At 37.7% G+C, this 11,286-nt stretch overlaps 4 protein-coding genes across 6 annotated transcripts; 2 read left to right on the top strand and 2 right to left on the bottom strand.

Annotated features, from left to right (window-relative positions):
- Nucleotides 1-69: 69 nt before the first annotated feature.
- On the bottom strand, nt 70-2,630 carry AT4G31650 (Transcriptional factor B3 family protein; the record flags this gene model as incomplete). Of its 2 annotated transcripts, NM_001342102.1 has the most annotated exons (7): nt 70-565; nt 650-979; nt 1,060-1,184; nt 1,271-1,745; nt 1,841-1,965; nt 2,040-2,334; nt 2,406-2,630. In NM_001342102.1, the coding sequence occupies 7 exons, from the start codon at nt 2,481-2,483 to the stop codon at nt 302-304; spliced, it is 1,692 nt and encodes a 563-aa protein (NP_001329870.1). The 2 variants fall into 2 exon arrangements, with proteins under 2 accessions (NP_001329870.1, NP_194893.1); NM_119314.1 differs by lacking the exon at nt 1,060-1,184 and having other exon boundaries at nt 302-565; nt 1,296-1,745; nt 2,100-2,334; nt 2,406-2,483.
- Nucleotides 2,631-3,831: 1,201 nt separating this feature from the next.
- AT4G31640 (transcriptional factor B3 family protein) lies at nt 3,832-5,352 on the bottom strand. The gene is made up of 4 exons (NM_119313.3): nt 5,189-5,352; nt 4,823-5,117; nt 4,616-4,740; nt 3,832-4,525 (listed from the first exon to the last, which is right to left on the bottom strand). Exons 1-4 carry the CDS (start codon nt 5,264-5,266, stop codon nt 3,965-3,967), a joined length of 1,059 nt encoding a protein of 352 aa, NP_194892.1. The 5' UTR covers nt 5,267-5,352; the 3' UTR covers nt 3,832-3,964.
- A 1,050-nt stretch (nt 5,353-6,402) lies between these two features.
- Nucleotides 6,403-8,280, top strand: AT4G31630 (Transcriptional factor B3 family protein; the record flags this gene model as incomplete). The annotated part of the gene is made up of 5 exons (NM_119312.1): nt 6,403-6,480; nt 6,575-7,048; nt 7,132-7,545; nt 7,628-7,867; nt 7,948-8,280. The coding sequence occupies 5 exons, from the start codon at nt 6,403-6,405 to the stop codon at nt 8,278-8,280; spliced, it is 1,539 nt and encodes a 512-aa protein (NP_194891.1).
- Nucleotides 8,281-8,902: 622 nt separating this feature from the next.
- On the top strand, nt 8,903-11,228 carry AT4G31620 (Transcriptional factor B3 family protein). 2 transcript variants are annotated; one of them, NM_001342100.1, is made up of 6 exons: nt 8,903-9,045; nt 9,121-9,546; nt 9,644-10,039; nt 10,117-10,371; nt 10,453-10,741; nt 10,827-11,228. In NM_001342100.1, the coding sequence occupies exons 1-6, from the start codon at nt 8,965-8,967 to the stop codon at nt 10,862-10,864; spliced, it is 1,485 nt and encodes a 494-aa protein (NP_001320106.1). In that variant the 5' UTR covers nt 8,903-8,964; the 3' UTR covers nt 10,865-11,228. The 2 variants fall into 2 exon arrangements, with proteins under 2 accessions (NP_001320106.1, NP_001328899.1); NM_001342101.1 differs by having other exon boundaries at nt 8,903-9,546.
- The last annotated feature ends 58 nt before the right edge of the window (nt 11,229-11,286 follow it).

Here is an 11,286-nt window from a genome sequence, read left to right as displayed (position 1 = left end):
ACATCATAACAGGTTTGTGCATCAGAATAATCAAGAACCAACCGAAATGGCCAGTTAGAGTAATTAGCGTTTTGATCAATTGTTATGCAGAAAGCTTCTAAGCTCTAACTTACGCAGATGATATTACAGAATAGTGATAATAGATAGAACTTATATATTGTTATTACTTGTTTTCAAGACCCTTATTAGAGTAAATGTTGTTGACATAAATAGAAAGACTACACTGGATTCATACTGCATAGGTTGTGAGCTCACTAAAACAGACCATTCTTACTTATAATAACTTGGGTGCAAATTAGAGTCAAGTCTTGATCTTGGAGCAGAATTTGAACATAGGAAGAGTTGTTGTCTCTTCCCAAACCAACTCCAACACCACAGATTCATATGCCTTAACGCCAATAGCATTGCAGAATTCTCTCAACCCTGAACCCAAAACCATCCTTGTATATCTTTTATCCATCAGTAAGGTCACTGGCCACTCTTCTCCATTCTTGTCCAATAGAGTTATCTTCTTCCCTCCTGCCCTTTCCATCTTGTTAACACTAATAAACTTCTTCGAAAGATACTGCAAAGAAAGGGAGACAATTAGCTTATATACTCTGTGCACTTCACAAAGCATCAATACCAAAAACAAGGGAACAAAACTTACAAGTCTGGAACTGCGGATACTGGATGGTGTGACAGTTAGTGTCAGAAATCGGGTCCTATCTTTTGTGGAAGCACTCTTTGATTCTGCAATGGAGAAAAGGAGTAGAGGCGTTTTTGTGTTGCTACTCTCCAGTTTAAACGTGACAGAATCTCCAGGTTTAAGCCCATTCTCACGGCAGAAACTTCTCCAGCCACCCCTACTGTAAAACGATCTACGTGAATCCCTAAACTTCAGAATAAGCGTCCATGTCCTTGCTCCTTCATTCATTAGAACAATCTTGTTACTTCCTTTAATCAGACCATCGGACCTAACAAAATTCCTTGGAAGAGACTGCAAAGTAAAATTTTAAACATGAGTAATCAACCTTCACGGCTCTCAAAAGGAATCAACAGTAGATCTGAAGTACCAACCAGTGTATCCTCTCGTAGGTTCCAATCTGTTACATATGCAACGAAACAAGACTTGTATAATGAAAAAGACTTTGCTTCTGTTTCAGGAATCCTCTTGTTCACATGTTTCTTTCTCAGAAGCTTTCCTGTTTTCACAAAAGTTGGACAAGTTAGCTAGACCTTGTAGATGTTCTTGAAAATCAACAAGACTCATTTATACATTGCCTTTTACCCATGTTATCAACGCTCTGGTTCACCTTAGCCACATGATCAAAGATAAAGCAAGATTGCGTTTGCTGCAACTTTCCTTGATCACCAGTAGACTTGTTAGATGTGCGATTGCGACGAGAAGGTTCTCCTTCTTCAGCTATCTTCTCCCTCACGTCATGCTTCGATCTACTCTCTTGGCTCCATCTTTGGACTCGAGCTCTCTTGAGTGGCCGAGCCTCTGCTCCAGCCTTTGGGAGCTTGCTGCAGAGCCGAAACACGGGCATTTTGGCGTTGTGAAGCAGTTTAAATGTACAAGAATCTCCAACTTCTAATTTACTTTCAGTGCAGAGACTTTTCCAACCTCCAGCTACAATAACTTTACCAGACTTATAACTTATAACTTCTGATTCCCATGGCTTTCCTTCTTCGTTCATCAAAACTATCTCATGCCTTCCTATGTTGAAACCATATCGCTTTGCGAAATCTCTGGGCACACCCTGCATCAGTCATCAAATTGCATTGGGGATTATATATACTCACACATACTTAAACTGTAAAATCAATATATGGAATATAGTAACAACTAACTAACCACTGAATCTCTCATTAGGTTTGAAGTGGTCACAGATTGGCTAAAACATGTTAGATCTGATGAAAACTGATCGGGTTCTGTTTCTATATTCTCCTCAATTTCTTTCTCCTTTCTTGAAGATTCCCCTGAAGCAGAAAATTAACGGTTCACAAATAGTAAAGAGTCTAGATAAATCTAAATGCTCATTGAATAGTTTTACCAATTTCATCACTCTCTTCGTTTTCACCGTGACTACAAGATGGTGCGTATTGGACCTCACAGCAACTGGATCCTAAAGCAGTGACATCGAAGAACATGTCTCCTTTGTGTTTGAAGATGACGAAGTCACTGATTCGAAGATCATGTGCCTCCACAAACTCTTTCCAACCGTCGGTGAGCGTATGGCCCTCAATCTTCACTTTCCATGTTCTCTTCGAAGAATCTGATCTCAATTTTACGGTCTTTCCTTCGTGTTTCCCCTTGATATACTTGGAGAAGAACTTCACAGGAATGTTCTGCAACAAACGAATAGAATTGTGACATGAGTCTATATGTTCAGAGAGAGAGAAACAGAGAGATTACTTACGATGTGGCTCTTGAAACCGGGAAGAAGAGGCTGGAAAAAGTGTGGACTTTTAGGAGAAAAGAGTGTCGGGTTGTTCATTGCCGATCACTTCGAACTAAAGATCCGAAGGTTGTTGTTGTTCTTGGGGAGATTCACAGAAAGTTTAGAGCTTTTGAGTTGCTTTGGAAGAGTACTCTGTTTTCTTTTAAATCCAATAATGCAAATAAGTAAAAAGATATGTTGTACTCTTTTGGTTTGGCCTACTTCGAAGTCTTCTGACATGCAATAATAGAAACAGTATGGGATCCTCAATAAAGTCAACTATGTGAATAAAACTTACAGAGAATTAACGTACATAATTTGTTTAAGCACAGACTTATAAACAGAGTCTTCATTAGTCTCTGTTATTTAACTTATGAAAAAACTAACTAAATCACATAAAGCAGGGAATAAATTGACCAATCTTATGCATGTTAATTAAATGGTTGACAAAAAGATAAATCACTATGTTAACTGTTTCTATTAGAATGTATGGGTCAATATATAAAGTTTAATGTAAAAGAAATAAATCTTCTGTATATAAAAAAGAAGAAGTAACATAATAAACTCATTACATTTTTCTACCAATATCTCTAGATATAAATGTAAAAAAAGAGTTGAAAAAAAAAAATCTTGATATAAATGTGGTAACTAAATGAATCAACAACATAAAGATCCAAATGTGGTAACTAAACCGTGGGTCTTGTGTTTGCTGGGTTATCTATCTCATTCTTTGCCTCCGTCCATCAGCAGGTCCGGATCTTCTCTCCGGTGAAGCATTCGACTTTTCCGTTTAACCCTTTTTGTGGCTGTTTTCTGAATTGTATTTGTTCAAGGCCAGGCCCATTTTCTGGGAAGCCCAATTCTATAAATATATTTTAGTTAAAAAAAAAAAAAAAAAAAAAAAAACAAACAAACATAAAGATCCAAATAACTTAATCTTTACAAATTAGAAGGTTACAGGAGTGTTCTGCAAAAATATGAAAAAGAGTTTTTAAAACGAAACCACCTTTCTCAATAAGCTAATGCTCGTAGAAAGGGACAGAGACAGAGTACGAGGTAGGAGTCGAAGCAAGGAAGAAGAGGCTGAAAGAAATGTGGGTTTGTCGTAGATTGAAGAACTGGATCCGCCATTGTTCAACAAAAAAATGACTCAAGTCTAAGTTAAAGATCAGTGTCTTTTCGTTATCATCTCATGGCTCCTCTTATTTATTAGACATCCCGCTACCTGTTTTAATGAGTCACAACATTTATTTTCCATTAATGAGTCAGGGAACTCAGCTAGTATTTATGGCCTCTGCATTACCTGAGGTGGAGTATATTTCTAGTGAGTACTATATTGGTAAAAGAATCTAAACATTTAACCTTTTTGTTAAAAGAAAATCTAAAAACTCTTACTGAAGAAACCCTAAAATAAATTAAACCCTAAAACGAATGTGCTTTCTTGATCCCCCATTGTAGCTAGTAGTTTAATATTACGTGGGAGAGTGCTATAAAAAGTCCAACCTAACGCTCCATACATGCGTAGATCATGTTTCAAATCATAACTTAGTTTTCGTTTCCTGTAACAAAGCTTCCAAATTATGTTCCTTTGTCTCGAGTTTAGCCCGGAACCGTCTAATACTATTTAAAGTATCTTCAACGCTCTGTTTCACCTTAGCCACATGATCAAAGATAAAGCAAGATTGCGTTTGCTGCAACTTTTCTTGATCACCAGTAGCCTTGTTAGATGACCGAGTGCAACGAGATGGCCCTCCTTCTTCATCTAACTTCTGCCTCACGTCATGCTTCTGTCTACTCCCCCCGCTGCTACTTTGGACTCGAGATCTCTTGTGTGGCCGAGCCTCTGCTCCAGCCTTTGGGCGGCTGCAGAGCCGAAACACGGGAATTTTCGGGTTGCGGAGCAGTTTAAATGTACAAGAATCTCCAACTTCTAATTTATTTGCAGTGCAGAGACTTGTCCAACCTCCAGCTATAAAAACCCGACCAGACTTGTAACTTTTAACTTCTGATTCCCATGTATTTCCTTCTTCGTCCATCAAAACTATCTCATGCCTACCTATGTTCAAACCATATCGCTTTGCGAAATCTCTGGGAATACCCTGCAGTAGTTATCAAACACAAACACAAACACAGTCACACATACTCAAACTCTAAAATCGATATATGGAACACAATCATAACTAACTAACCACTAAATCTCTCGTTAGGTTTGAAGCGGTCACAGATTGGCTAAAACATGTTAGATCTGGTGAAAACTGATCAGGTTCTGTTTTCACATTCTCCTCAATAATTTTCTCATTTCTTGAAGATTCCCCTGAAGCAGAAATCTAACGCTTAACAAATAGTAAAGAGTCTAGATAAATCTAAATGCTCTCTGAATGATGATTATGTTATACCAATTTCATCACTCTCTTCGTTTCTGTCGTGGCTACGAGATGGTGCGTATTGGACTTCACAGCAACTGGGTCCTATAGCAGTCACATGGAACAACATGTCTCCTTTGTGTTTGAAGACGACGAAGTCACCGACTCGAAGATCATGTGCCTCCACGAACTCTTTCCAACCTTCAGTGAGTTTATGGCCCTCCATCTTCACTTTCCACGTTCTCCTCGAAGGATATGATCTCAAATAGACAGTATTTCCCTCGTGTTTTCCCTCTATATGCTTGGAGAAGAACTTCACAGGGATTTTCTGCAACAAACGAGTAGAACTGTGACATGAGTCTATATGTTCAGAGAGAGAGAAACAGAGAGATTACTTACGATGTGGCTCTTGAAACCGGGAAGAATAGGCTGGAAAAAGTGTGGACTTTTTGGAGCAAAGAGTGTCGGATTCTTCATTGCCGATCACTTCGAATTAAAGATCCAAAAAGTGTTCTTGGGGAGATTCACAGAAATTTTGGAGCTTTTGAGTTGCTTTGGAAGAGTACTACTCTGTTTACTTCTTTAATTTTACAATTCTACTTAAATCCAATAATGCAAAAAGCGAAAAGATAGTTTTTACTCTTTTGGTTTTGCTTACTTCGAAGTCTTCTGACATGCCCTAATAGAAACAGTAATGGGATCCTCAATAAAATTAACTATGTGAATAAAACTTACATAATTTTTGTAAACAGTGTCTTCATTAGTCTCTGTTATTCAACTTATGAAAAAACTAACTAAATCACATAAAGCAGGGAATAAATTGACCAATCTTATGCATGTTAATTAAATGGTTGACAAAAAGATAAATCACTATGTTAACTGTTGCTATCAAAATTTATCTGTCAATATATAAAGTTTAACGTAAAAGAAATAAATCTGTTGTATATGAAAAAAGAAGAAGTAACACAATAAACTCATTACATTTTTCTTCCAATATCTCTAGATATAAATGTAAAAAAAGGGTTGAACAAAAAAAAATGTAGATATAAATGTGTTAGCTAAATGAATCAACAACATAAAGATCCAAATAACTTAAACTTTACAAAGAATATATGAATTTTTATTTTGTTGACTCATTTAATTAATACATTAATAGTTTGATATCAGTTATGAATGAACAAAAATTTGTTATTGAATAGTGTTGATTTTTACTATATAGATATCAAATAGAATAAAATAAAGTTTTTAATCCTGGGAAAAAAATAATCAAATCAAACGATTAGATTTTTAGAAATTGGGTTGAAACTTATTCTTCTGACTTACTTTTCAGTCCTACATCGATCAAATCAGAAGAAAAAAAAAAGCCTTCGGTTATTAATGCGTTTATCAAGAAATATCTTTGTCATTAAATAATTTTGTTCACCAAGTCATTATTTAGTTTTTTTAGTTTTTTTTTTAACACAGTCATTATTTAGTTAATGACAATAAATCAGGTGTTTAATGAGAATGAATAACGGAGTTTAGACTTTAGATTATAAACCTTACTATAACGCCAGCGAAGAATAATTCGAAGAGGCAAATTTTCAGAGAATAATTACTTTAGCTGTTCGACAATGGCGGATCCACTGATTCCCTCCCCAACCAACAAAGCTTTCTTCATCATAGATCTATCTGGACAAAAATCCAATCCTGTACTTTTCCACTGTCTCTATCTCATCGTCTCTTTCCATGTCTCTGTTACAATGCATCAATCGGTTCTGTTTTTCTTAATTGTTGTGGTTGCAGATCATTCCTACTGAGTTCATTTGGAATCACTTCAATGGTAAGATTCAGTCAACGAATATGAAACTAACTTCTGACGCTTCGGACAGAAACTGGGACGTGAAATTGGACGGCGCGAGATTCGCCGGCGGATGGAAAGATTTCTCCGTCTCCCACTCTGTTAGAGACGACGACCTTTTGAGTTTCCGGCACGACGGAGGCATGGTCTTCCACGTCTCACCCTTCGGACGTAGTTTCTCTCAGATACAGTTAATCTCTTCTTCTACCTCTGACGATGATGATGATGAACGCACTGTTTTTGATGATGATGAAGACGACGATGTAGGAGATGATGATGACAATTCGATATCCGAAGATGATTTTTGTTCAAAGAAAATTTCGTCGAAGAAGAGAGCAAGAAAAGAAACAGAGTCTTCATCAGACAAATCTTATCTTGTTGCACACGTCACACCTTCAAGCCTACTCCGAGATAATATGGTGATTACTACTTCGCTGGAATCTTTAATACAATTCTCATTCTATTCTTTTGCTACAATATATATGAAGTTGTGATTTTGCAGTGTGTTTTAAGCAAATTTGCAAGGTCAAATGGTCTGGACAGGAGAGAGTGTGAGATTGATCTGAGGGATGAACATGAAAAATCTTGGACTCTGCTTTTGAGACACAACAAAAAAACTGGTCAGGCTTTTATGCGTGGAGGATGGAGAAGTTTTTGTCGTAATAACGGGATCAAAGCTGGATCTATCTGTAGGTTTAAGCTTGTCCAAAGCGGAATAAAACCTGTGCTACAGCTGTGTCCCAACGCCTCTAGCATTCCAGAAGGAAACTCTTCCAAAGCAAGAAAAAAACGAAATGTTTCTGAAATTGAAGGTGATGAGATAGAATCTGAGAATTGCTCAGAGACTATTCCATTGAATCAGAACAAGATTCTGACGTTTGATCTTAAACCTTACGTGTTCAGGTCATGTCAATTTGTAAGTTTTCAAGACCTTTGTTCTAGGTGTTTTTCAAGTCTTTTTGTGTTGTCATTCGCTTAAATGTGTTGAAAATGTACAGTTTCTTCCTGCATCGTTCGCAAGAGAGAACGGGATCGTGGAAGCAGGAGAGGTAACTGTATTGAACAAAGATGGCATAGAGTGGAAGTCGCATCTAGTTAACATCAAGGGACGCGATCAGTTTTACAATAGAGGTTGTCAAGATTTCTTTGTAGCTAATGGCGTAAAGAATGTTGGTGATCCCTTCACATTGGAGGTTATTCGAGGAGGACCATCTCCAATTCTCAAGATCTGTTCCAAGGTTAACATAAAATCAGTTACAGTCTTTGTTCTTGGCTTTTGCTATTGTGAAATCGTTGTTTTAAAACGAATTGTGTTCAGGTGAAACAAGCAGCATCATCTGATGGCCATAAGACTGCGGATAGGAAACCCCGAATGACGGATCAAGCACCACTGGCTGAAGAACAAACTGATAATCGGGTCGAAAAGAGAGCTCAAGTTACTGAGGAAGGAGGGCCATCTCGCAGCACTAGGGCTGATCCGGGAAACTTGCAGCAAAAGCAACCTTGCTCAATATCTGATCACGTTAAAAAGGTGAAACAGAGTATTGTGGATACTTTAACCGATGTAAGGCGGTTTCAGTCGGAGCTCAAGGTAAAAGAACAGAATCTAGAAGCTTCATTGCAAGAAATTGATGCGTTAGGTATGATCTGAATACCAGTGAACACTACTTTTAATTGTGTGTGTGGTTTATTTTGGTTCCAGATTTTTTGATAATGTGATGTTGGAAACAAAAACAGGGGAAAAGATAATGGGAATCAGCAAAATCTTCAACATTAGTCAAGTTTAATTCAGAAATAAAGATTAGAAAATGGACCAGGTACTTTATGTTTGCAACCATGGAGTTAAGTATGTCACTGGATAATATTTCGGAACTTTTCCGTTTCCACTTGTCTTGGATATTAATTATCCCATAGCCTTTATCTCATTCACGTCTCCGTCAAGATAAAGTTACTGACATTGTCTTTAGATTCGTATCCCAGTGATTGAACTGTTGTACTGAACGGGACATGTCTGTCTTGGTAATGATGGTAAGATAGACTTTTAATTTAAACTGGATATTTTCTTTTTTTTACGAACCAATCTAAACGATTCGTTCTTATAGTATGAATCAAACGGGTTTAAATAATGGGTTCCATAACATTATCATTAGGTATTTGGCTATGATATTTAAATAATGCTGACAAAAATAAAAATATCTTGGTTGAAGAATTAAATTTACAAAATTATTAACAAAACGTATAAGACTAAACAAAAAAAAAGAAAAAAAAAAGACAAATTTGGCTATAAAACCAAAAATCCATAAAGACCTCAAGAAATAACTTAAAGAGTTCAACAATGGCGAATCATCCACTATCTTCTTCTCGATCCAACCGACCTTTTTTCGTCAGATCACTTGCTGGACACACCTCAAATCTAGTAACCTCTCTCTGTCTCTCTCTCTCTCTCTCAACTTACCAAGAAACTCAAATTTAGTTGTCACTGTTGTTGCAGATAATTCCTGATGAGTTTTTCACTGCTCACTTAGAGGGTAAAACTGGCTTAACGAAATTGAAACTGACTTCTGATGCTTCGGATAGAATCTGGGATGTGAGACTGAACGGCCGGAGATTCGCCGGCGGCTGGGATGATTTCTCCGCCGCACACTGTCTTCGAGACGACGACGTTTTGGTTTTCAGACTCGACGTGAAGATGGTTTTCCACGTCACACCTTCCGGACGCAGTTTCTCACAGATACGTACATCTTCTAGCTCCGGCGACTACGACAGTGATGATGATGATGATGAAGCAGGGGACGATGATTCAGATTCGAAGAACATTTCGTTGAAGAAGAAATCAAGATTTGAAGCAGAGTCTTCTTCATCGGAAAAATATTGTCTTCTCGGCCTCACTGCTTCCAACCTACGCCTAAATCGAGTGGTTAGTACTACTTGGCATCAAATTCTTTAGAGTTCTTGTTTATGAGTTATTTATATATATGTGAACATTGAAATTGTGTTTTGTTCTTTTTTGGCAGAGTTTTACAAAACATTTTTCGAGAGCAAATGGTTTGACGAAGAGATGTTGTATGATTGATCTAATGAATCTAAGTGGGGAATCATGGACTCTGGGTCTGCGACACAACAAAAGAACTGGTCAGGCTTTTATCCGTGGACGCTGGAGAAGTTTCTGCCATGCAAATGAGCTGAAACCCGGATCGTTCTACCGGTTTAAGCTTGTCCGGAATGGGACAAGGCCTTTGCTACAATTGTGTTTTAAAGTTATTCCACAAGGAAACTGTTCCAATTCCAAAGCAAATGGAAAAGCTAATGTTTCTGAAAAGTATAGCAGGGAAGATGGGAGTGCTTCAACGAAGCAGAACAAGTTTCTGACAGTAACCTTGAAGCATTACATGATCCAGTCAGGGCAACTTGTAAGTTTTCAACGTCTTAGGTTTAGGGTTAATTTGATTATGCATTTTCTTGTAATACTTCACGAATGCTTATGCAGCGTCTCCGGAGATCATTTGTGAGGGAGAACGGGATCAAGGAGGCTGAAGAGATAATTCTAGTGGACAAAAATGGAGTAGAGTGGCCATCCTATGTATCTTCTTCCAAACAACGAAGAGAGTTTTACATGGCACATGGTTGGATTAGGTTTTGTGAAGCCAATAAGTTAAAGACGGGAGAGACCTTCACGTTGGAGTTTGTTCGAGGAGAAGGCACAACTCCTATGCTCAAGTTCTGCTCCGAGGCCAAGGTCAAGGTGAATAAACACCTTGTGATTCAAGTCGCCTTTTTTGTTATAATGAACTATATTTAGACTGTTAAAATGAATTGTATTCAGATAGAGCAAGAAGAGGCTCCAGAAGAGAGGGGGACTCCGTTACCAAAGAGAGCTCGAGTGTCTGCAGAAGTAGGACACTCTCGTCGCACTCAGGCACCAAACAAATCCAGTGACGATCCAAAAATCTTGCAGCGCAAGCAACCACTTCAACCCTGCTCATTCTCTGATCAAGCGAAAAAGGTGAAACAGAGTATTGTAAACATTCTAACTGGTATAAAACGGTTTCGGTCAGAGCTTGAGTTAAAGGAGCGGAATTTAGAAGCTGCGCTGCTGGAAATCGACGCCTTAGGTATGATCTAAACACTGATGAACAGTTGTTTTCTTTTACTATTCTGTTTCTTTGTTTCTAAAATTTTAATGTTGAAAATAAACAGGGGATAAAGTATCGGAAATCAACAAAATCCTCAAGTAATCATCAAGTCTAGAAGGGAAGTGAAGATTAGGAAATGGAACATGAACTTTTGCAAATCTTGTTAGTATCTGCCATCTGGAACTCGTTCAACAATCAAGACAAGTAGTTTCTTTAGTAAATGATATATGATTTACGTGTTTGTGAAAATCGAAACTCTGTAGTAAAGCTGATTTCTAAATAGCCTTTGGACGTGAGATTGTTTAAAGGGATCAGTTTGATTGTCTAACGATAAGATGTGTGCTTGTGGGATGATTGGTAGGTAGTAGAAAAGTGAATTGAGAATCCAAAAAAAATAATAATTAAGGTCAGTTTTATAGACCTATCAAATTTCAAACGTGACAGTGGTGGCCCCCACCTTACTGACCTATCAAATTTCAACGTAAAGTCTCCTTGCCAGATTTACTGCTTCTGTCTCTTTCAGC

This window comes from Arabidopsis thaliana, chromosome 4, assembly GCF_000001735.4.
Source record: "Arabidopsis thaliana chromosome 4, partial sequence".
NCBI lineage: Eukaryota > Viridiplantae > Streptophyta > Magnoliopsida > Brassicales > Brassicaceae > Arabidopsis > Arabidopsis thaliana.
This window is presented reverse-complemented; position numbering and strand designations above follow the sequence as displayed.